This window comes from Danio rerio, chromosome 18, assembly GCF_049306965.1.
Source record: "Danio rerio strain Tuebingen ecotype United States chromosome 18, GRCz12tu, whole genome shotgun sequence".
Lineage (NCBI taxonomy): Eukaryota > Metazoa > Chordata > Actinopteri > Cypriniformes > Danionidae > Danio > Danio rerio.
The window spans coordinates 15,906,995-15,932,688 of record NC_133193.1 but is presented as its reverse complement, the minus strand read 5'-3'; the positions used below and the strand labels follow the sequence as shown (position 1 = coordinate 15,932,688).

Here is a 25,694-nt window from a genome sequence, read left to right as displayed (position 1 = left end):
TGAGTCTTCAAAATAAAGCCCTTCCAAAATGAGTCGCTGATGGGGTTTTCTCCATAAACCCCATCAGCGACACTGAATATATATATATATATATATATATATATATATATATATATATATATATATATATATATATATATATATATATATATATATATATATAAATATGGAATTAAGTTATATGAATGAATAATGTTTCACAAAAACAGCTTAGACCGAATGAGAATGTTTTTTTTAACATTAAAAAAATACTTTTTTTTACTTCAAAATTATACTGAAAGAATTCTTACATGTCTGATTTCTTTCTGGCTAAAGGAGGATCTAACTGAGAATATGTAGGATGAATATATCCTAACACTAGCTTATTCCTGAATGGAAGAATAAGTCTTGTTACAACTGCCCCATGTTGCAACCCTCCCCACTCTATTAAAGCTCAGTAACTGTTTTTATTTTTTATAAATCAGCGTTTTTTTTTAACCAAGTCCGAACACCTAAAAATATTGCTAAAATATGAAACCATGTCTGCGATGCGGTGGCACAGTATGTAGTGCTGTCGCCTCACAGCAAGAAGGTCGCTGGTTTGAGCTTCGGCTGGTTCAGTAGGTGTTTCTGTGTGGAGTTTGCATGTTCTCCCTGCGTTCGTGTGGGTTTCCTCCGGGTGCTCAGGTTTTTCCCCCACAGTCCAAAGACATGTGGTACAGGTGAATTGGGTGAGCTAAATTGTCCGTATACTGTATAGACTATACAATAAAGTTATGTTTTTGATGTGATCATCTTTGTAGCCAAACACTGTGAGCTTCCATTAGTCCATTAACACAGTGCCAGAGCCATAGATTTGATGAAATATTGCTTGCAATGGCATCATTATAGGACTACTCTAAAAAGACTTCCCAGAATCCATCAAATGCCTCATTTGGGTGAGAAAAGACTGTTCACTCACCATTAAGAGCATAGTCTGTTAAAAAGATAGACAGCATATTTCTACTTCCAGTGTTTAAAATTAGCCTAAAATGCTCCAATCTTTTAAGAACAGATCATAATGGAGGGCAGTGTTTATGACCTTCAGGCACGTGCACACATAGGACTCAACCTGTGCAGTTTATATGCCCTTATTGAGTCTTCGATATAAAGCCCTTCCAAAATGAGCTGAAGTGCCCTAGCGACTCCCCCCCCCCCCAGGTCTTCATTTCGTGCGCGACAACCAATCTGATGCTTCATGATGTCCTGAAAGAATGACGTTCAATTTTCTCCATAAACCCCATCAGCGACACTGAACAAATATGAGCGCAGAAGTCTTCTGTATGCAACTTCCAGGCTTGAAATGATTCCTCAAGTTCTATTTGGAGAATTGACACCATTCTGGTGTCTCAGTGCAATGCAGGAGTGTGTCCGATGACAGCTTTTCTGTCAGTCAATGCAAAGCTCACCACTTTAGTAGCTTTCTTTTTAGTTGTTTTTACAGTCTTGTTTTTGAAAGCTTGCAAGTTCCACCCTTTTGATTTGTTGTCAAGCCCCATGTAATCTAAAATGTTATTTTACACATACAGTGACACATACAGTTGAGATCAGAATTATTAGCCCCATTTATTTTTTGTCCCATATTTCTGCTCCCTTATTTCTTTCCAAGAAGATTTTTACAGCACACTTCTAAACATAATAGTTTTAATAACTCATTTCTAATAACTGATTTATTTTATCTTTGCCATGATGGCAGTACAATATATATAGCTACATGTTTTTCAAGACACTAGTATTCAGCTTAAAGGGCGATTTAAAGGCTTAACTAGGTTAATTAAGCTGGTTAGGGTAATTAGGAAAATATTTTTTTTAAAAGCGGTTTGTTATGTAGACAATCGAAAAGAAAATTAGCTTCAATGGGCTAATAATTTTGACCTAAAAATGGCTTTAAAAAAAATTTAAAACTGCTTTTATTATAGCTGAAATAAAACAAATAAGACTATCAGACACACTGTGAAAATTTCCTTGCTCTGCTAAACATCATTTGAAAAATGTTTGAAAGAGAAAGGGGGCTAATAATTCTGACCTCAACTGTACTTTTAGTCAAATTCGCATAATCTGACATAGTCACTGACCGAAAACAAAGTCTACAAGCTACTAATTTTGAACTACTAAAGTGGAAACACATCCTGAATTCTAACTTTTTCCAAAAACGAAGTTCCTGTTTTTTAGATCCTCGTGTTCTTCCTCATTCTCCGAGCAGATGTCTTTTTTGTGTTCTGTCTCTTTTTTGTTCATGAAATGTAACACAATCAGAAAAAGGGCAGAAACCAGAAGAGCCACACCCGCCATCAGGAAACCAGCGCCATAGTCACTCATTTTGTCAATGAAGATTCCTGTAGACAGAGGAAGAAATTACTTAATTGCTGTCAATTTAACATGAGAATAAAGCTGCACTTAATATACACACTGAATTAATGCAAAAAAAAAAATAATGCAGGGAAACAAAAATCAATTAATATACATATAAAAAACATAAAACCATTATATTGTTATATTTTTGGCTTCTTTTGTCAACAATGAAAATTAACTGTAGACATCCATCCTGCATGTGCCTTTTCTCCCCATTAAACTCCAAGCAATGCAAATGTTTTCTGAAATTGGTATGTATTTGACTAGGTCTGTATGGGACACTACACCATACCGGCAAACATTTGTCTGTGAAAACCCTGGTGGTGGGGGTTCGGGGGTGAGATGTCTGAAATACTGTGGTGTTAGTAACTATGGAGCGGTTTTCGGGCGGCAATCGGATACTATACCAAAGTTGGCGACCCGGGGAGGGGTGGAATTGAAGTTAGAGGTGGAGTCAGGGGAGTTAGGGCTGGGGCAGTGAAGTTGAAATTATGGGAGTTTTTTAGGAGAAATAACAAAACAGGAGGGTGGTGGAAGACGGGTCTGAAATACGGGAGACGGAAATACACAATGTTTCAAACTAAATTTCAATGTGTCATCTTGGGGCACACATCATCCCACACAATTATCCATTACTCAAACTATTGACGTTTTAACAAGGTTAAGTGCTTAACACCATTACCATATAAATGAACAAAAATATATGCATCTAGCTTAAACGGGATAAAATTTTGCATATTTTAATGGATTTCTAAGTGGTCATTTTTGTCCTAAAGGCACTGAGTGTAACTAGGTTTTATACCTAGTGTAAACTAGACTTCTAAAAAGAAATGTTTTTTTCAAGACAACCAAAATCACAAAACACTTAAATAGTAGACTTAGGGCTCTATTTTAACAATCTGGGCGCAAAGTCTTAAGCGCATGGTGCAAAAGCATAAAGGGCATGTCTGAATCCACTTTTGTTTTTTTAAAGATAAAAAATACGCTTTGCGCACAGGGGCATGGTCTAACAGGGTTGTGCTTATTCTCTTAATGAGTTAAGCATAACGTGCATTAAACCAATCAGAGTCTCATCAACTATTCCCTTTATGATTCTATTTAAATGGTGGACTTTGTAAGGTCAAAAACCGAATGCTTCACTAGCGAAAAAACAATTAAACAAACCATCTGCAGTGTGAGGATAAAGAACGAGCCTCCTCCATTTGGCCTCTTTACTTTCTCTTTACTTTCTCCTTTACTTTCGCAGCGTTGTATGCAACCCACTGAAGACATCCATTAGCCTACATATGTAATTTCCTACATATGTAATTTCGTTAAACGCAGAGATTTGTTTCCAAACTATTTCTAAGTTCAGTTCTAATTTCCAGCAAACAAATAAACTAAAAAAAGTCCCCCGAGATGAAGAAGGCATTGAGGAAGTGGTTTTTATATTTATGTAGAAAATAATATTTTAATACTTTATTTTTTCATATGTAAAGATATTTGTGTATTGCTGTACATCCTGTGTGTATTTAGCAATGGACCTGCATAGGCGCATAACTAACGCACTCTGCACTGGACTATAGACCAGTTTTTATTTGGTCAGTCTATTTTAGTTTCTTAAAATAGCAACATGTCAACAGTGCACCCTAACACAACTCCTTTATAGACCAGCACACTCATGAGTCCACAAAGCGGCGCAAATGGATTTGCTATTCAAATAACATGGGGCACCACGTGAACATTAGGGTTGCGCTGGTCTGAAAATAGCAAAAAATCGCGCTATTCACGTTTCACGACTTATTGCGTCGGGTGTATGAAAACACCCTGAAATTTTCATAAGTTAGCCACAAGGGTTAATGATGTACTATGATTTCCTTAATTCTGAAATGAACAGTCAAATAATTCTAGGCTGCAGTTATCTAAACGATTAATTATCTAAAGAAACTACCATTTTCTCATACAAACTCTCAGTAAAAATATCTGGCTGCTGTAGGTGACTGCAAGGGCATTTGTATGCGGTTGAAGATTGTTCTGGGTAATTGCTTGTGCATAATAGTGACGCTTGCCCAAGCACCACTAATTAGCCTGCAGTTGTTCGTGCATCATTCCACCTTACGCTTTCTGAATGCGCTATACGTTCATTTAAAATAATCGATCAGTTAAAGCCCCATAAAATAGAGAGCTCTGTACAGTCAGTGACACAGTGAGTTTTTTAGCTGTCTTTTATAACGCCACAGACACAGTAAAAGAGTTTCCAAACTTACTGAGAAAAACTGCGGCGGAGTTCATTTATGGTGTAATTAGGAATTGGGAGCGTGGAAAAATACCCGTAGTGCCTAAAAAAAGCCTCTCCTCTTCTCCCAAACATCATTCTGTGCTGACAGTCCAAAAGAGACTCATATTAAGTACATTAGTCTTTCAGAATACAGATATGGTGGCGGTTTTTGGCAGCTGACGTCTCTAAATTGAAAGACGAGATTTTCTTGGAAGATTAAGTGCTAAAACGCCTGGTTTTTGGCTGCTTGGGGTGATGAATATTCCAGCTTGTGCCATGTTTTGGCAGATGTTCTTGAGAGAAAGACTGGGTAAATTGGCAACTTCTTCACATTACAAACTCATCTATTTGAAGTCTCCCTATCAGAACTTTTCATCTAGTAATCAATTACTGCTATGATATGCATTGTTGTTCTTGCCCGGATGTTTCTTTTGTTGAGTCACTGGTCACTGGACTGATGTATCATCCCACTGCTGTTTGTGCAGTTTATGCTCTGAGTGGCACTGAAAAATTACAGCCAATGAAACCAAATGAATGGTTTAAATTTGGTCAGAGCACTTCCCGCTATTGAAAAAGGAAAAGCCATTTATGCAGTGACCAATAATCCATGAAATTAACACAATAGCTGAATGCATTCCTCTGATAGGCAATGCGTTACCGGAAGATAACATAGTATTACTGTAAATTGAGTGCTGTCAGGCATTAATGAGAAACCTTATCAAAGAAATATGATGACGGAAGGAAATGCATTAGGATGATAAAAGGCTTTCTAAACAATAAAACAGGACATCTTGTGTATGTACAATGTCAGTCCATGGGGTAACCTCAGAAAGCCACTTATATATAGACCCAGCTGGTGGACACCACTCATCCAATAAATATAGGGAAAAAACTAATCACACATTTTATATTATATATTATATTACTTTTATGTAGGGCCAGACAGAATCTGCCGACATTTTTGGCTATTTCTGCTAAGAATTTTGTAAAAAATTTGCAGATTTTTTAGGTAATTTATGAGGTAATTGGTACTCAAAGCCAGTCTCTCAAATAAAATATTTACTAAAAGACAGAAAATACTATTTTACGAACTGTGTTGTAAATAAATAATAAAAACATTTGTATGTTACTATTAATAAATCACAATAAAATTTGTGAAATTAATTTAAAAACTGGATAAATATAAATTTATTTACACAAGTAAATACATAGACTCAATGATGGGCTGAACATCTGTGAAAATCTGCGGATTTCTTGCCGCACAGATTCCGTCTGGACCTATTTATATGTTATATTATTTATTTGCATTTCTTATTTATTTAATGTAATTGTTATGTACTGTTTTAAGCATTGAATATATTTATTTTAATTTGTAATTAAATTTTTTATAATTTAATAATCTTTGCATTATGATACAATCTAAAAATAATAATAATAATAAATATTGTAAAGTGGTTCATATTTATTCATTTGTTGAATGTGTGAGGTAAATCACAATAATACAGTATAATATAATCTAATACTTTATACAACAGTTCTGTCTGGTTGTTGAAACTGATTGGCCGATAGCTGTGCTATATTCTGCCAGTAACAGTACTCGTCCAGCCTCTTCACACCCTTCACCCCTGTGTATTACTCCACTCACATATAGCAACAAGCTAAGGACACTATAGTTTGACAAATATTGCAGCTGTTGTGCAGCGTAATGTATTTTTTAGGCTTTTTTAGTCGATAATAGTTGTTTAGACTGAACTATGCAGTTTATTTACAAGGAAAATGTCTATTTTAAAATAATTATAATTTCTGAGAGACAGCGCATCCGCGGCCATTAGCCAGTCATTGAGCAGATCAAAACCAGTTTTTGTTGTCTATCCACAAGATGGCTACAGAGACTGCATAATAAGCATTTAAAGGAAGAATAGTGTCATTTTAAACTACAGCTGATTAAATAATTATAAATCAGGTAAGTGATAATCTAAATCGAGTCGAGAATAATCTCTCTCTTTTGTATGTTGCAGTGCTGTATTATACCGTAGTAAGTGTATTGTGTTGAATGTGAGATGGGACTCATCTTAAAGTCTTAAAACCAGAGATGGCCATCTGTTTCTAATGAGTCTCCTGTTTTGTCATCACTATATCAGGGGTGTCAAACTTATTTTAGCTCAGGGGCCACATGGAGTAATATCTGTTCACAAGTGGGCCGGACTGATAAAATCATGGTATATGTAACTAAAAAACAACAAAGAGGGGGGTGCGCGATGTATTTGAAGACCGGGGGTTGGGGGCATAATGGGGAGAGTGGTTGGGTTGTTGCGTATTTGAAGAGTGGTGGGAGGGGAGTGTGTGGCAACGAATGTGAAGCTATGATGTGAAGACAAGTGGGGAGAGAGGGGTGCGCAACATATTTGAAGAGCAGGGGACAGGGTGAGACGCACGATTTCCGGGAGATTAACATTCGTTTGCAAGCTTCTAGGAGTCTTCCACATATGCATAAATTTCCAATTTAGTACAATTTTGTACGATTTGCTTATCCACCAATGATAGTTGGATTTAGGGGCGAGGTTAGGTGCCACGCCTTCTTTTTAAAGTGGTACATTTTTGTACAACTGAACTCCTACGAATTAGCCACTAAACTGATAAAATGTAAAATAGTTATGTTTCCTCGTGAGATCACCTCAGTGTGGTATGACGGGCTGTAGATGTGGTCTTTCTTTCTGAGAAGGCTGTCAAACTGACACTGATCCAGGCTTCTGGATTGGATAAAATTAATAGTTTGCCATTCCACCATCCAGTGGACACAATTGGACCAGCAGTTTCTATTATTGAAAAATTGCAGCTCATTTGATACTTTACAGAATTAACTGGCGGGCCACAATAAACCCGTTTGTGGGCCTAAAGTAGCAACCGTTCCTGCTGTTCTGATGACAGCTTCAGTTGTGAAAAAACGGTGGAAGAAAGTAGTTCCTCATATAAAAGGATTTTTTAAAACTCTGCGTAAACGCAAAATCACAGTTATAGCAGTGCCATATGGCTGTATAATGTACAGTGTAATATAATATAATATAATTAATATAAATAATAAGAAATATATACAGTATAATTTTTATATATATATATATATATATATATATATATATATATATATATATATATATATATATATATATATATATATATATATATATATGGGCGAGGCAGTGGTGCAGTAGGTAGTGCTGATGCCTCACAGCAAGAAGGTCGCTGGTTCGAACCTCGGCTCAGTTGGCGTTTCTGTGTGGAGTTTGCATGTTCTCCCTGCGTTCGCGTGGGTTTCCTCCGGGTGCTCCGGTTTCCCCCACAGTCCAAAGACATGTGGTACAGGTGAACTAGGTAGACTAAATTGTACGTAGTGTATGAGTGTGTGTGTGAATGTGTGTGTGGATGTTTCCCAGAGATGGGTTGCGGCTGGAATTATATATATATATATATATATATATATATATATATATATATATATATATAATTTTTTTATTAATTTGTGTATTAGATTCCATCATATTTTATTATATTTAATAAAACGTATATTATATTATTATACATTTTTGTTAATATAAAAATATTATTATATTTTTACATTTGTGTATTATATTATATTATATTATATTATATTATATTATATTATATTATATTATATTATATTAGTGTTGTAACATACGCAATAAATAAATAAATCAAATAAATGTGATTTATAATTAAATGCATAATGTAAATAATACATGAGGTCTTTAACTTCATTTCCCAGTCCTTACTGGTTAAAGTCTCTCACCTGCCAAAGGTGGTCCCAGAAGGCCGCCACTGCTGCGGATGAGCATGAAAAAGCCCAGTGCGCTGCCCAGTCTCTCCACCCCGACCACCTCCGCCAGCACAGTAATGTGAATAGCAACAGTCGCTCCAAACACCAGCCCGTATCCTGCACTGAACACCGCCAGCTGTGTGAATGTAGTCGCCAGCGGACACAACAATAAAACAGCCCCCAACAAAACCACTGTGCCGATCAGCTGATGCACCGTCTCCACCAGCCGCAGATTAGCCACCCATCCAAAAAACACCCGGCCCAGAAGATCCAGCACGGCAGAGATGGACATGAGCGAAGCGGCCTGGTACTCCTCCACTCCTTGACTGCGTGCGTAGGGTACTAAAAAAAGAGATGGAGCGAAGAAACCAAGAGCAGCGAAGATGCCAAACATTGAGTAGACCATGAAGCGAGAGTTAGCGATTAGCGTGTAGTCGACGTAGCGAATGACTTTGACCTTCATCGGATCTGAATCTGCCCTGTTATTTGAACATTTAGAGAGCTCGTGTTCATTCTCTTCTATGCTGTCTTTAAAGTAATCATGTCTGCTTAGTGGTCTTAAAAGAGCCCCACACACGCACAGGTTGAGCTGCAGAGCTCCGAGGATCAGCATGGCTCCTCTCCAGGAAAACTGATCCACCATGAGCTGGAAGGACGGAGTGAGGATGAAGGTGAGGAGACATTCTCCTGTGCTGGACAGAGCGTTGGCTACTGGACGCCGCTTGTCAAAGTACCAGCCCAGCATGGTGACGGTGGGGGTCCAGGTCAGGGCATAGCCAAACCCTGCAGAAGACAGTAGAGAAAGGACATACTATATTCAAACATTTTTTTTTGCAGCTTATTTTTAATGACTTATTTGAAATGTGCTGAAACATCACAATTCCTGTTTTTTTTTTGTTTTTTGGTGACAAATGAATTGTTTTAATTTCAATATATAAATAAGTTAATTAGGTCACACTTTATTTTGATAGTCTGTTTGTTAAATTTAAGTTTCATTGCATCTACATGCCAACTAATTATCATTAGATTATAAGTAGACTGTTAAGTTGGGGTTAGGGTTAGTGTAAGTTGACATGTACTTGCAAAGATTCTTATTGTCAGTTAAATGTCTGTGGATGGAGCAGTATCAGCAGATATTAAGCAGACAATCTACTAATACTCAAATGGACCATCAAAATTAAGTGTTACCGTTAATTTAATTGATATGTGTTGGGACAACATGAAAGAATTGTGTGGAAACAAGCGTTTTTTTCACAATGTATGTGCATATACAGTGTCCCCCATTAATATTGATACACCCTTGGTAAATATGAACAAATATGAGCCTGTGAATTTTCGTTTTTGTTTCAGATATTAGGCCCACATTACAAAAAAAAAGCAAAACATATATTTACATACTACAGTCTCTATTTAAAAACATATGAAGAGTTCAGATGCAAAATATCTTGTTGAATCTATGCCACGAAGGATTAAGGCAGTTCTGAAGGTAAAAGGGGGCCAACCCAGTATTAAGGTGTACCTAATAAAGTGGCCACTGAGTGTGTGAATAATGTTGAACATAATGTACATTATACATAGCTAAACTAAGTGGCACTTAAACAAAAGCAGCTGAATTTAACAAAAGGAATAACTTGTTTTTATAAAAGAAACTATAACGAAGACGAATAATTAAAAACGAAAAAAGAATTAGAGTATATGTGCCAACTCTGAGTAATGAGCCAAGGAAACCTTCATTGTTTTCATACCTTGAATTCTAAAGCAGGAACATTTTTCCTCTCCCTTTGCAATGTCCTGAATCTGAAAGGCTCATGAATAAGATCCCATTTAGCGGCTATAAATGGCTAATGACCTTTTCTACTTGTGAATGAACAGTGAAACACATTGGAGCGTGAATATGTGAGGACAGCCGTATGCTCCCGTGCTCTTACCTGTGAGAAACCCCACTGTGATGTACAGCTGTAGCAGATCCTGGGCGAACGACCCGAGCACCATCCCGACGCTGCTCAGCAGACCTCCCGCCATCACCACTGGACGATGACCAAAGTACGTGCTCAATGCGGAGCCTACAGGCGCTGAAACACAAACACACATGACACACACAGACATGACATACTGCACTGGCAGGAGCTTCTGTATCAGATACTGTAATGCTTGCAAACTGAAATAGTTATTATAGACTCATAATATTTTGAAGTGTGATTCAGAGAACATGGATGTGTGTTTAATAAATATTAAATGTCTACAATGAGCTTAAGATGCATCTTATTCACTCAAACATGAAGTGTAACAAAGTTTTTACCAAATTACATCCAACTTTAGTGCAAATAGACAAAAAGGGTCTTGTTAACAAGCAATTCTTCAATATAAAAAAAATATATCTGTAATAAATCTTAGAATGCAACTTTTTGAACAACATTTTGAAATAATGTTGTAAACCTGTAACCACTGACTTACTGCATACAAACTCACTGGCCACTTTATTAGGTACACCTGTCCAACTGCTCTATAACGCAAATTTCTAATCAGCCAATCACATAACAACATCTCAATGCATTTAGGCATGTAGACATGGTCAAGATGATCTGCTGCAGTTTAAACCGAGCAACAGAATGAGGAGGAAAGGTGATTTAAGTGACTTTGAATGTGGCACGGTTGTTGATGCCAGACTGGCATGTCTGAAACTGCTGATCCACTGAGATTTTCACGCACATCTTTTCACCTCTAGGGTTTACAGAGAATGGTCTGAAAAGAGAAAATATCCAGTGAGCGACAGTTCTGTGGGCACAAATGCCTTGTTGATGATAGAGGTCAGAAGAGAATGGCCAGACTGGTTTGAGCTGATATAAAGCCAACAGTAACTCAAATAGTCACTTGTTACAACCAAGGTATGCAGAAGAGCATCTCTGAATGCACAACACATCCAACCTTGAGGCAGATGGGCTACAGCAGCAGAAGATCACACTGGATGCCACTCCTGTCAGTTAAGAACAGGAAATCGAGGCTACAATTCGCACAGGCTCACCAAAATTGGACAATAGAAGATTGATAAAAAGTTGCCTGGACTGATGAGTCTCAATTCGGATATTCGGATGGTAGGATCAGAATTTTAGGTCTAACAACATGAAAGCATGAATCCATCTTGCCTTGTTACAACGGTTCAGAGTGCTGGTGGTGGTGTAATGGTGTGGGGGATATTTTCTTGGCACACTTTAAGCCCATTAGTACCAATTTAGTATCATGTCAACGCCACAGCCTACCGGAGTATTGTTGCCGTCCATCCCTTTATGACCACAGTTTACACATCTTCTGATGGCTACTTCCAGCAGGATAACGTGCCATGTCATAAAGTGTGAATCATCTCAGACTGGTTTCCTGAATATGATGATGAGTTCACTGTTTTAAAATGACCTCCACATATACATATTTATACAGCATATTGTATATATGCTTTCCTAATATGAAAGTCAATGGTTACAGGTTTCCTACATTTTTCTAATTATCTTCTTTTGTGTTCAAGTGATGAAAAAACTTACATTGTTTTAAAAAAGTAAAAGGTGAACAAATGATAACAGAATTTTCATTTTTTGGGAAAAAAAACCCCAAACTTTTTAAAAGCTTGTTCTAAAAGTTTAAAGGTTTAACATTTGAATTAGTTTTAAATCTTTTTGAAGGCCATACATAGACATACAGAGACATACAGTAAATGAACAGGCAATAGGATAACTTAGCACAATGCTAGCATGTTCAAAATTGTTGCTAACATTTAACAGACTACTATTAGCTTTGTATTGCCACATTGAAAATGTTTTTAGCATGTTATAACACTCCTGCCATACACTAATTGATTTAGTGCATGATTTAGCACAAAAAAGTAGATCTGTGATGTCTAAGATGTCTGTATATTTAACAGAAAGTATAACGAAATCTACTGATTTATTTATTCATAGTTTTGATTTATTAAACCTAAGAATGTCTAACAAATACACTGAGCTTTTGTAAAACTCAAATAAAATAAACTGAAGATCTTAATATTTTATTTCACATTCACAAACAATTAAATCTGTATGATGTACAGTAGGTCTGAACTCTGAGGTTATATAGTTTACTCAAAAAACGAAGACTCTGTTATCATTTATTCACTCTTTACTTGTCACAAATTTCTTTCTTCAATTAAAACCAAAATAAGATATTTTGAAGAAAGTTGAACTCTGTTACTGTCTTCCATATATTAATTTTTTCCTATTATAGAAGTGAATGGTTACCAGTTTCCAGCTTTCTTAAAAAAATCCTCTTTTAGGTTCAGCAGAAAATAGTAAGCTATAAAGGTTTAGAACCACTTAAGGGTGAGTAAGTTATCAGTTATTTTCTGGGGTGAACTTTCCCTTTAAACTCAAAGGCAAATGTAAGTGAGAGTGTCAGTGGATAGAGCCCCCTGCTGGTGGAACAGTTAAACTCGCACATACCCCCAATATGCACCGTGGCCACAGAGATGGATGTGATCCATGAGCTTGCAGTTGCTGTAGTTGAAAAGTAGTGGTGAATTTCTACAAAGAACACACCGAAGGACTTGATTACGCCGAACGTCAGCCCAAACACAAGGAAAGTGGAGAGCACAATGAACCAGCCATAACCACCATCCAGAGGAGGACCTGCAGGCCCGGCTGTTCCTCTCTTCCTTTCCATTGAAAGCTTAATAGATCATCCTACAACTACAAAAACAAGAGGAAAAACATACAAGCAGAATGCTATGTCAGCAGTGAAGTTTTTCAAGCTTAGGAACATGACATGACAAGTGATTTAGTTCATCAATTATTATCTCCAAGTGCTAAAACAACTGAAGAATGATTAACTATATTACATGCCATAGTAACAAAACAACACTTGTACTGTAGTACATGCATTTTTCTTAATATTTTTTAGTCAGTTGCAGGTACAGTTGATGTTTATACAGGTCTCTTCTGTCATTCACATAAGGGTGGTTTCAAGAGTATAGCCAACAAGTTTACCGGTTGTGTTTATATATAGCACGTGTATGAATAGCGTGATTAGCTATAGGATGTCATGTTGGGCAAACCAGAAACCCAAATCAAAAAAACTTTCTTGGGTGATTTTTACCTTGTTTTTCAATATATGCAAGCTGATTTTATGCCTTAAAAGCTAAATATTTTTTATAAAGCGCTACTCTTAGCAATTCATTTCCCCCCAAAATATTTTATATATAAATAAGAACAAAACACAGGTAAAAATCTGTCAAAATCACTGTGAACACAGTTATTTCATATTAATATTATCATAATAACTATGTATTAGAATACAATGAGGCCCTGTATTCTGAATGTGATCAAGGCTGAAGGGTTATGTGGTTTTGTATGTGCTGGATCTTACCTCTCATGATGTCTGCTGCCTGAAATATCCCTCATTTATGTGTCCACTTTCTGCCTGATTCATCTTCACTGACACTGCATATCCATAGAGCTGCACACCCAGATACAAAGGTCAACACCAGGAAGAAGTATGGAAGTGGGAGGAAACCTGCCTGGTGTGCAGACTTTTAAATATGCTAGATGGAGAGATTATAGAGAAGGAATAAGGGTAAAACAAATTGCACTCTTTGAGTATATTGTATTTCCATAAATATATGTTAACTGTAAAATAAAAGATTATTATAAATTACAAAATAGACCAAACAAACGAACACAAAATATAAATAAAATATTAAAATAAAAACGAAATTGATATTAATAAATCCTGCTGAAATAATCATTTAATAATTATATTTCATTATTTATTAACACTAATATAATTATAATACAAAACAATATCTATTTATAAAGCAAAGTCTCAAAGACAGAGAAGAAAACAGCAATTTTTTAAAGACCTAACTATTTTCTCTTGCTTTTACTTACTATAATCATATAATAATGAAATAACAGTTATATCAAATCAAACCACTTTTATTATCACATCATTAGCAGCAGGAGTCCAATGATGAGTGAAAAGCTTAGCTGCTGCCTCCAAAACACAACAATATACCATTAACAATGTTGACAATATATAGGTAAAAGACAATAAATACATGGAAGACAGTAAATACGTAAAGAAAAACCCACATTACATAGGTGTGGACACAGATAGACTAGTACTTAGTCAAAAAGGTGTACATAGTTTGACTTTGCAGTATTGTTTTTAAGTAAAGGTATTGTTATTATTCATTCACTCATTTTCTTTTCGGGCTTAATCTCTTTATTAATCTGAGGTTGCCACAGCTAAATGAATTGCCAACTTATCCAGCATATGTTTTAAGCAGCGGATGCCCTTCCAGCTGTAACCCATCACTGGGAATGACCCATACACTCATTCACACTCACACAATTAAGCTTTTTTCAATTCACCTATAGCGCATATCTTTGGACATGTTGGGGAAACCGGAGCACCCGGAGGAAACCCACATGAACATGGGGAGAACATGCAAACTCCACACCGAAATGCCAAATGACCTTCTTACTGTGAGTCGATTGTGCTACCCACTGTGCCACCGCGACACTGAAGTTATGATGATTATTACTAATTATTTATTAATTATAATAGCATTTCCATATTTAAATGTTACACAGACAAAAGCACAACCATGAGGTGTGGATGAGAAAGTCATGATGAACGAGTGCTCATTACAAATAACTTCTCCCACAAGCAGAGAAGAAACATTCTTCTTTATAATAGGTGCTCAGTGTCTTTCACACAAATACTGAACACCATCACAGTAACACACATGGAAATTAAAGCAATGCGATAAACATTACTTATGTTCACATTAGATGTAACAAAAACTTAACAGAGCAAGGAAATTTTAACAGTATGTCTGATAATATTTTTTCTTCTGGAGAAAGTCTTATTTGTGTTATTTCGACTAGAATAAAAGCAGTTTTTAATTTTTTAATAACCATTTTTAGGTCAAAATTATTTGAGTTGCAGAGTTTAACAAACCATCGTTATACAATAACTTGCCTAATTACCCTATAGTAAACCTAATTAAACTAGTTAAGCATTTAAATGTCACTTTAAGCTGTGTAGAAGTGTCTTAAAAATATCTAGTCAAATATTATTTACTGTCTTCATGTCAAAGATAAAATAAATCATTTATTAGAAATGAGTTATTAAAACTATTATGTTTAGAAAAGTGTTGAAAAAATATTTAAAGAGAAATATTAGGGAAACTTACTGTTAAACAAGTTACAGATTTTTTACCGTATAATTTTGACATTTTTTCTCTATTGAAATCACAGCCATTTTTTTGGAGGAATAAAAAAGTCATCATATTACATATTTGTCAGTAAGTACACTTTACAAATCAATACAATTTGCATTTGCTGGAATGGCTCTAAGTTTTTAAATTCTTACTTACAAAATCCCAAATGGTGTTATTCCATGATTCTGTTATTATCCCATTATTGTGAGCAGAGCTTTTGTTGTTGTGCTGCAGGAGTTGCACAACTTGCGCACATGGTTGATCTCTGGACCTGCAAGCAAACAAGCTGCTTTGTAAATGGATTACTCTGAACTTGCGGAGTACATGATTCTCTAAAGCATAATAACAAGATGTGCAAAAAGTAACCATTAATTATTAACTACATCATGTTTATTTTCAACCCTGTTCCGCTGGATATTTCATATAATGCAAATCTACAGTGCATGCAATAATTCCAGGCAGAAAAAAAGTTTCTTTATGTAATTGATAAAATATGATGAGCTTTCTGGTGTATTTAGTGCTGGAACTGTATTTTTAAATAAGCTAAATTGTGCTTTGTGTGAGAGCATCTATAATTAAATGCTTTCATTTGTCAATTCGTCATCTTAGAATGATAAGGATCTATCTGACATTTTTTTCAGAATTGAGTTATTTACATATTCTTATTAAATGGCAGCTTATTTACATGATGTGCTGTTTTTTATAGGCTGTTTACATTTTAAGATCTTTTATTTAAAAAACAAAACAAAAAAAAGGTTTCATCTACAAAGTGGAGCTCTAGCTTGGCTCTGAAAGGTTCTTTCTGTGAGTTAATTAGCATTTCGAATGCACACACGAAGACCAATCAGGATCTTTTTTTTTTTTTTTTTTTGTCATTTCACTAGCTCTGCTGACAGCGGGAAAGACCAGAAAGAAACACAAAATGAGAGTCGACTATATAATGCCGTGCCACACAAAACTTAGAAGTAACCTAAAACTGAAAACGTGTGTAACTGTGATGATTTAGACGCATTTTTGACATTAAGATGAATGTTCAATTTTACATTGTTGAAAAAAGTTATTTAATAAATGATATATTAAATGTGAAATATTTTTATTTGTGCATATAAAGTCAGTGAAACATTTTTCAGTGTTTATTAAACTCATTTGCTCATTAGTTTTCTATTCATTCATTCATTCATTCATTTTCTTTTCAGCTTAGTCCCTTTATTAATTAGGGGTTGCCACAGCGGAATGAACTGCTAACTTATCCAGCACGTTTTTACACAGCGGATGCCCTTCCAGCTGCAACCCATCTCTGGGAAACATCCACACACACTCATTCACTACGGAAAATTAAGCCTACCCGATTCACCTGTATCGCATGTCTTTGGACTGTGGGGGAAACTGGAGCACCTGGATGAAACCCACGCAAACGCAGGGAGAACATGCAAACTCCACACAGAAATGCCTACTGACCCAGCCGAGGCTCGAACCAGCGACCTTCTTGATGTGAGGCGACAGCACCCCCTGCTGCTCCACTGCATCGCCTGTTTTTTTTCTTTTAAAGTCTTTAAATTTGATATTAAACCTTGAAGGGCAAATGCTTAAATTAATTCATGGGGCATTCATGGGGTATAATACAATCAATATAATTCAATGGTTCATATAAAGCATAAAATTCAATAAATATTTTCATAAATATTTATTATTTATATATTATATATATTATTTATGCTACAAAAATAATAATAAAAATGAAAAAAGGATATGCCACCAAAAAAGACTACCACACAGGCGGAGGAGGTTGACGATATTAAGCAATCGCTGGCTTAAACCAGCGACTTTCTTGCTGTGAGGCGACAGCACTACCTACTGCGCCACCGCGTCGGTGCTACCAAATTATGTTCATGTGAAATCTCTTTGTGCATCGAAGTACACATTTGATGACTGTTTAATAAAAAAGTATATAAATAACAAAGTTAGACTATTTAAAAGTCTGGACTTTTTGAAGAAATTAAGGGTTTTAAGCTAAGATATGGCCTCTAAAGTATCAAAATTGTCTTTAAATCTTTCCAATCCCCGTCCAATAATGTTTTAAATTCTAATTCACAATATGTGTGTCAAATATTTAGTTGTTATCAAGTTGCAACCTGTAATGTTGGACTACTGGCAACCTATTTACAATTTCCTTCATTTCTTTTTTCATAAACATTATTTCACCCGTAGAAACGAGAAACAGTCCAGTAGCCTAAATCTCATCTGAGTTTTATTGATTATTGTGGGTCATTTAATCTTCCTCTGATGTACTACGTACAGCAAAAAAAAATAAAAAATTGTTTCGAAAAACAAATTAAAAGGAAGGAAAATTAAATAAGCTCGAGGGGCAATAAAAACGAGTTTCGTTAATGTTCTCTCTCCTTCCTTTATGCATGTAAAGTGGGAAAGTGTTTCCTAAAAGGAAGGCTGAACTGTCAAACGAGCATAAAACTGCCAACTTCAAATTCATTCAGCTGTAATTTTTATGGCTACCGGAGAGGCACTTAAACACAATTCATTATGAAATACTGTAGATGCAGAGTACTATTACAGAAATGCCATAAAAATACTGTGTGGCTAAGAAAAACTCAAACTCCAAAAGAAAAATGCATACATGCTAATATACAATAAATGGAATGACAAACATTTAAAAGATCCTGCATGCCTCAGTGTGTCTGGTGTGGCAGTAAATTGGAAAAAATAAAAAAAAAGCCAGTTATTATGACTTTTGCTTTTTGTTCTGCTTATTTAAAATGAGCTGAAATAACACAACAGGTATTTTAGGACTACTTACTTGTTTTAAGTTCAATTTAAGTAACTTAATTTACTTTAATCTACAAAATCTGTAAAAACTAATAAGTTAACTAAATTCCTTTGGGTTGTACCAACACAAATCGATTGTGTAGAGCCCAATAATCTTTTGACAGTGAATATATGGAGCGTTTAAAGAAAATTTGATCATTTATTATTCATAAAAGCAACATTTATAAATTAATATAACTTTACATGAATAATAATTCAGTAAGGACTTAGCATGTACTCTGACATAATAATACATCATACGTTTCTTTCTTGAAATGAAAATTAATTCTAGTTCCAAAATGTACCATTCAAGGATTTAGGGTTGTTTTTGAAAAAAAGAAAAGTATTTTACTCTCAACAACTTTAGGAAACTCTACAATTTTAGGAAAGTTTGTTTTAGAAATATAAAGAGGGTTATTGTGTCTCTTAATCTCACAGTTCTGTTTTTATAAAACAATAGTTTTTTTTTTAAAACTGATGTTCAAAAGCTTTCCAGGGCCACAAAAATATCAGTGCAAATTAACATCACAAAGTACAAACATTTTTTTTGTTTTGTTCCTATTTTTAAAGAAAAGCAAAGCCAATAACTACTGAATAATACATTTGACACTTTTTATTCAAAATTGTGGAATTGTGAAAAAAATGCTTGTGGAATTGGAAGTCTGCAGTTGCCATTTTTATTCTAAAAAGTGTCCACACCTTTTTATATTAATCATTTAAATTGATATTATTTGTTTTATATATTTAGGAATATTCGTTCATTCATTTTCCTCTGGCTTAGTCCCTTTATTCATCAGGGGTCGCCACAACAGTATGTACCATCTGCTATTCCAGTGGATGCCATTCCAGCTGCAACTCAGTACTAGGAAACTACATACACTCTCCCACACACATACACTATGGCCAATTTAGTTCATTCAATTCACCTATAGCACATGTCTTTGAAAAATGCCAACTGACAGCTGGGACTCAAACCAGCGACCTTCTTGCTGTGAGACTAAAGACTAACTGTAGAGCTGTAGTTGCAAGTGCTCTAGTTTGCGATGCAGTTTGCGAATGTTTGTTGGATCGATGGATTTGGGAAAACGGCAAATCAACAAACTATGTTTGTAATGACGGAGCTTGCAACACAATCTTACAGCAATTCCTACTTTTTTGATTTAGTGGCTAATTTGTATGAATTCGTATGATCTAATTCGTACAATTTATTACGAATTGCTCATCCCCCAATGACGGTTGGGTTTAGGGGTGGGGTTAGGTGCCACGCCTCCTTTTTAAAATTGTACATTTTCGTACGACTGAACTTGTACGAATTCGTACGAATTAGCCACTAAACTGGCAAAACGTAAAATACTAACGTTTTCTTGTGAGATCAGGCTGGAACTTGCGACCTTAGTTGGCTAACGATGGTTTTGGGAAATGCACCCCAGACTGGTTCTAGCAAATAGAAAGACAATAAAGAATCACTGTTTACAACGAGATCTGCAGAACACCATCTATGAACACACAACACTTCAGGCCCTCAGATTGAAGGAGTGACACCACACTGGTGTCACTCCTGTCAGCAAATAACAGGAATCTGAGGCCACTATTTACACAGGCTCACCAAAACTAGACATTAAAAGGAGCGTCTCTTCTGATGAGTCTTCTGTTGTGATATTTAGTAGAGTTAAAATTTGGACAACATGAAAGCATGGATGCCTTTTTTACTGTATCAGCAATTCTGGCTTTTGAGGGTGGTGTAATAGTGTGGTGGATATTTTGTTGGCACACATTAGGCCCATTGGTACCAAGCCTACATGAGTATTGTTGCTGAATAAGTTCATTCTTTCATGCCCATATTGTTAAGGCTCCTTCCAGCTGGATAAAGCACCATGTCGCTCATCTCAAACTGACTTATTGAACACGACAATGAGTTGATTATACCCAAATGGCCTGCACTATCAGAACTAATCCAATAGCGCTGCCTTAGGATGTGCTGGGATGGCAGATTTGCATAATGGATTTACAGCTGTACATAATGGATATACTGCCAAATCGGCAACAACTGTGTGATGCGATCATGTCAATGAGAACCAAAATCAATGAGGACCTCGTTAAATCCTTGCCATGAAGAATGAATGCAGTTTCGAAGGCAATATATGTTCCAACTACACTTTAAAAAAGATTTTTTGCTGCTTGTATAAACTACTTATTTAAAATGAGCTGAATTAACACTATTCTAAAGTCTTTCCAGAGTATGTTCAATCTACTTAAATTTCTAAGAACAATTGACTTTACCTAACCGATTTGTGTGAAGGAATTGTGTGGGATCCAGCATTTTTTTACAGAGCAGGTACTAGCAATATGGTGTTGGTGAGTGTTTAGTGGAATAACATGTTGTGACGTTGAACTGTATGTTCTAACTTTGTCATTGCTAGAAGGGCATCCTTACCTGGCAGTCCTTCCACTCCAGTGGCTTTCACCCAAAAAGCACAGGTGTCTCTGCACTTACCCAGATGGCTTTGCTGTTGATTACAAAACCTGGGAATCACAAAAGCATGAGAAGCACAGCATCTCTTTGGAACATAAAGATCATCTAAATCTCAATTCCGCCCCAAATTGTCCTGTTAGATTACTATTCTCAGAAGCTACAAGCACTATTCTTCCAGAATGAAGACAGAATGTATATCATTTTGACTTGGACACAAAGATGCTGGGCAATTTTAGTTATAAATCAGTGTAATGCAAATGCAAATGAGGTGTTCTTACAAGTAATAGCATGCATTACATTTAACTTTTGAATCACTGTCCCAGTAGAGAGGTGCACACTTTTTTCAAACTGAGCATGAAACGCATATTAACTAGTCTATTCTAATATAAGGTACATTTACACAATCCCATTTTTTACCTAAAAATTTAAAAATGTTTATGCATTTTGGCTGTTCATTTACAAAATAGCATCATTTTGAAAACTTCTGAAAAATGCTAAACAACAATGCTGCCCTATAGGACTGTATGTGCACAGGTGTGCAGAGGTTCTTTACAAGGTAACATTGCCATCTACTGGCCAGGCATGCATAATACAAATCCAGGCTGATTATTGATACGTACCCCTGCATACATTTGTGAACAGCTTGAAATATGTCCCAGGAGATACTTCTTTTGCAGTTTTTGTTTTTGCGAATCCACCAGAGGGCACTGTGTACGCTTTTTCAGATCCCAAATGTCTCTTGTGAGTGCCTTTCGCACCTGTTCTTCTCATGTAAATCCACCAGAGGCCGCTGTTGACTGACTGACAGACTGAAAGACCTATCCCCTTACCCACTCTTACCTAAACCAAACTGATAGTGTTTTCAAAATCACAGACTGACCCGCCACCGTCTTCCCTAAACCCAACCGACAGTGTTTTCAAAGCAGTACAGAAAAAGAAAAGCCCTCGTGGCAGCCTGATTTTTTCCACGTTTTCAGATCTTACCACCTTCTCACCCTGTTATTTACTTGTTTATTTATTTTTGCCTTTCGTTTATGTTTTACCTGCTTTCTAGAACCGTTCTTCGCTGGACTCACACCCCGTCGCTGCTGTCAACTCCTCTTCATGTCTCAAGTCCGCTGACATACATGGTGAGCCACCGCGCAAACTGATAAATGGTAACGGAGGTAAGTACTCAGCTGGTAGAGAAAAAAGAAACAGAAGGCGTCAGCGGCGTCATGCGGAATGCAGCGATACGTAGCTCTGGCAACATAATTTGTGCTCTCCAGAAATGTATACGAGGCATTAAGTACATTGTTATAATGTAAACATACCATTGAAATTGATTTAAAATAGTGGGAAACTGGCTTAGATGGTATTTTACGTTTTGCCCATTCACATCATATTTGCAACTTATAAATCATTCCCACATGTTTACATAGAGAGTGTTAGGTTTATTTCAGAAATGAGTTGAGAATGAATCATAAATTAGCGCTTTGGGTGTATGGCCATACACAATAAATGCGCTATATGAATACACATTACATTACATAAATTAATTTCTTAATTTAAGCTAAATGTAAAAAGAGAATTTAGAAGATAATTTCAACTAAATTAATTTAATACTGTAAAAGGGTCTGTCATTTGTCACTGATATAATGTGGCAATTTCATTGCACTTGTAAAGGTGAGGATTTTTAAACATTACAAAGGTTTAATTTACAGAAAGAACACATACAAAATTACATTTTACATAATATATTACATAAATACATTACATAATACATTTACATAAATATATACATAAAACATACAGGTAAACATACATTTTACTATGATATTCTTTATATTACAACTGAAATAAAATGAATTAGAAAAATGGTGAATAAAAACTAAATACATAAATGTTTGTTGCCAATTTAGATCATACTTTTAACTTAAAAGTTACGGTAACAGTTTAAATATCAAATATCAATTCTCTGTAAACTACCAGCTTATTACCTGCCTATTATTAAGAATTTGGCCGTTTAAGAATTTTGCATAGTTTAAAAAGTATGGTCTTATTCTATATCCCTGATCCTACCAACAAACCAACCACCACCTAACTAACTACTAATAAGCATCAACTTACTAGTTTATTGAGCTAAACTTAGTTGATGGTTTGTTAATAGTGAGAATTGTATTTTTTAAATGAAGTGTGACCAGGATACTTTTCGTATGATTACACAAGTGTCAGGATTAAAATTAAATGTATTATTTTAAAATTAATATAAATGGAGACATTTTCCAGCATGTTGCAAACTTACACCTTAAACTTAAAAGAGAGGCTAAAAATGATGAAACTGAAGATCCAATTCTGTTCAGTTCAAACTGATTCCACTCTGTTGTTTTCATCTGTGTAAAGTGTGACACCACAAGTGACCCCTGTTATCGTCATGGTTATGTTTTGGTGTCTCTGGTGATCATCTCTGCTCCTCGAGAGGATTTGGCATCACAGCACCAAAAACATCTCTCCCTGTTATCTGAACAATGCTTAGCGTCACACACTGATAGGGAAAAACTGACCTAAAGACTGTGAGAGTCTCTGTGTTAATGTGACATAAACAGTATAGAAAGGAAGAAAGCTTACCTGCGGCCTTCAGGTGTGTATTCTCTGGTCTGCTGGGATAATGTCAAAACTCCACAGGTTTCTTTAAACGGAAGGATGAGGAAAGGGTGGATCTTATGTAAATGAGGCAGAAGACAACAGCACAAATAGGGATAAAGGCACAGGGAAGAATCTTTCTAAGGGTCGCTTATTAAAATGATTTTGTGTAACAATAAAACATTGATATAACAGAATCCATATGAACATTTAAACGAGAAGACAACAAAATCTGTGTGCCTATTGTATGGTGGTGTTTATATAGTTATTAATAGAATTATCATCATAATAATAGCTTTTATTGGGAATGGGCCTTAACTGCATGACTGAATTAGTCAGGGATATTTTCATACTGTATAAACAGCAATTAGAGGGTTTATAAACATGCAATTGTTTCCTTTACTACACGATGAGTGTAAGACAGAGTGCTCAGCATATATTGTGAGAACACCCCTCACAAATCTATATTTTAAACTCACATTTTTAATAGGAAGCTATACAATATTATATTTGTGCATATACTGTATATTAAATTAGTCAGTACTAAAGCCAAATCTGGAGCTTGTTTTGTTTTCATTATATATATTCAATACAGTTAAAGTCAAAATTATTATCCCTCCTGAATTATTATCCCCCAACCTCTGTTTAAAAGAAATAAGATTTTTTTTTTACACATTTCAACACATTTCTAAACATAACAGTTTTAATAAATAATTTAAGACAACTGTTTTAATTTATCTTTGCCATGATCCCAGAACATAATATTTTACTGGACATTTTTAAAGATTTTTAAGTGCAATTTAAAGGCTTAACTAGGTTAGCTAGGTGAGTTAGGGTAATTAGACAAATCATTGTATAATGATGGTTTGTTCTGTAGACAATAAAAAAATTGCTTAAGTACAAAAATTTCACAGGGGGGCTAATAATTCTGACTTTAACAAAGTAAAACATAAGTGTTTCACTGACTAAACAAAGAAAAATTATATAGAGTATCTACTGTATGTTTGTGTGTGCGTATGAAATGTGTGTACACTGGGAAAATTAGTCAGCGGACTAGTAATTGTAACAAACAATAATGAATATTTTCAACAAATAAATCTATGTTTATGTATATATATATATATATATATATATATATATATATATATATATATATATATATATATATATATATAATTTTTATTTTTATTTATTTATTTTTTACAATCAAACGCTTTATGTATTATCTTGCATAATATTAACAAGAGTTATAGATTAGTGACTTTCTGTGAAACTTTTAAGTAGAATTAACTTAAAATTTGTAATATGTGGATGTGGTGCCCATCCTCACCGGAGGTCACATATCTCCACATTTTCAAGAAAAAGAAAAAAAAAAAGAAAACACATTTTAAAATACACACCATCTTTAGAAATAATCCACAGATTTGAGTTTAAAACAACTACATTCTCGCATGAAATTAAAACCTAATTCTAAATTTGTGTTTTTTTAAGGATTTAACAAACTTACTATTGGTATAAAAATAATAAAACTATGTTAGCATTACTTAAAAACACAAGTTTCACTGAATAATAGTATTCACTGTGTGGATTATTAGAATAAATAAACAAACTAAAATAAAATGAGTTTAAAATACTCAAAAGGCTGATGCAAATAATTGCCTCAATTTTTTTTTTATTAAAACATAAACAGTATTTTTTACAGTGTACTCAGTGTAATATTTTAATTTTAAATCTATACAGGCGGTGTCACAGTAGCGCAGTAGGTAGCACGATCGCCTCACAGCAAGAAGGTTGCTGGTTTGAGCCCTGGCTGGGTCAGTTGGCGTTTCTGTGTGGAGTTTGCATGTTCTCACCGTGTTCCTGTGGGTTATAGACATGTGCTATAGGTGAATTGAGTAAGCGAAATTGTCCGCAGTGTATGTGTGTGAATGCAAGAGTGCATGGGTATTTCCCAGTGTTCGGTTGTGGAAGGGTAAAACATATGCTGAATAAGTTGGCGGTTCATTCCGCTGTGGCGACCCCTGATTAATAAAGGGACTAAGCCAAAAAGCAAATGAATGGCTGAATGAATCTT

The 25,694-nt window shown here is 35.3% G+C and overlaps 1 protein-coding gene across 6 annotated transcripts; it reads right to left on the bottom strand.

Moving 5' to 3' along the window:
• Positions 1–162: 162 nt before the first annotated feature.
• si:dkey-246g23.4 lies at positions 163–24,617 on the bottom strand. 6 transcript variants are annotated; one of them, XM_073929221.1, is made up of 10 exons: positions 23,606–24,617; positions 22,042–22,176; positions 20,960–21,048; positions 19,884–19,962; positions 15,862–15,976; positions 13,845–14,019; positions 12,923–13,168; positions 10,388–10,531; positions 8,433–9,242; positions 163–2,354 (listed from the first exon to the last, which is right to left on the bottom strand). In XM_073929221.1, exons 7-10 carry the CDS (start codon positions 13,140–13,142, stop codon positions 2,155–2,157), a joined length of 1,374 nt encoding a protein of 457 aa, XP_073785322.1. In that variant the 5' UTR covers positions 13,143–13,168; positions 13,845–14,019; positions 15,862–15,976; positions 19,884–19,962; positions 20,960–21,048; positions 22,042–22,176; positions 23,606–24,617; the 3' UTR covers positions 163–2,154. The 6 variants fall into 6 exon arrangements, with proteins under 6 accessions (XP_073785322.1, XP_009291771.1, XP_021323339.1 ...); XM_009293496.5 differs by lacking the exons at positions 22,042–22,176; positions 23,606–24,617 and having other exon boundaries at positions 19,884–21,110; NM_001113338.2 differs by lacking the exons at positions 19,884–19,962; positions 20,960–21,048; positions 22,042–22,176; positions 23,606–24,617 and having other exon boundaries at positions 230–2,354; positions 8,433–8,682; positions 8,779–9,242; positions 15,862–15,962.
• Between the last annotated feature and the right edge of the window lie 1,077 nt (positions 24,618–25,694).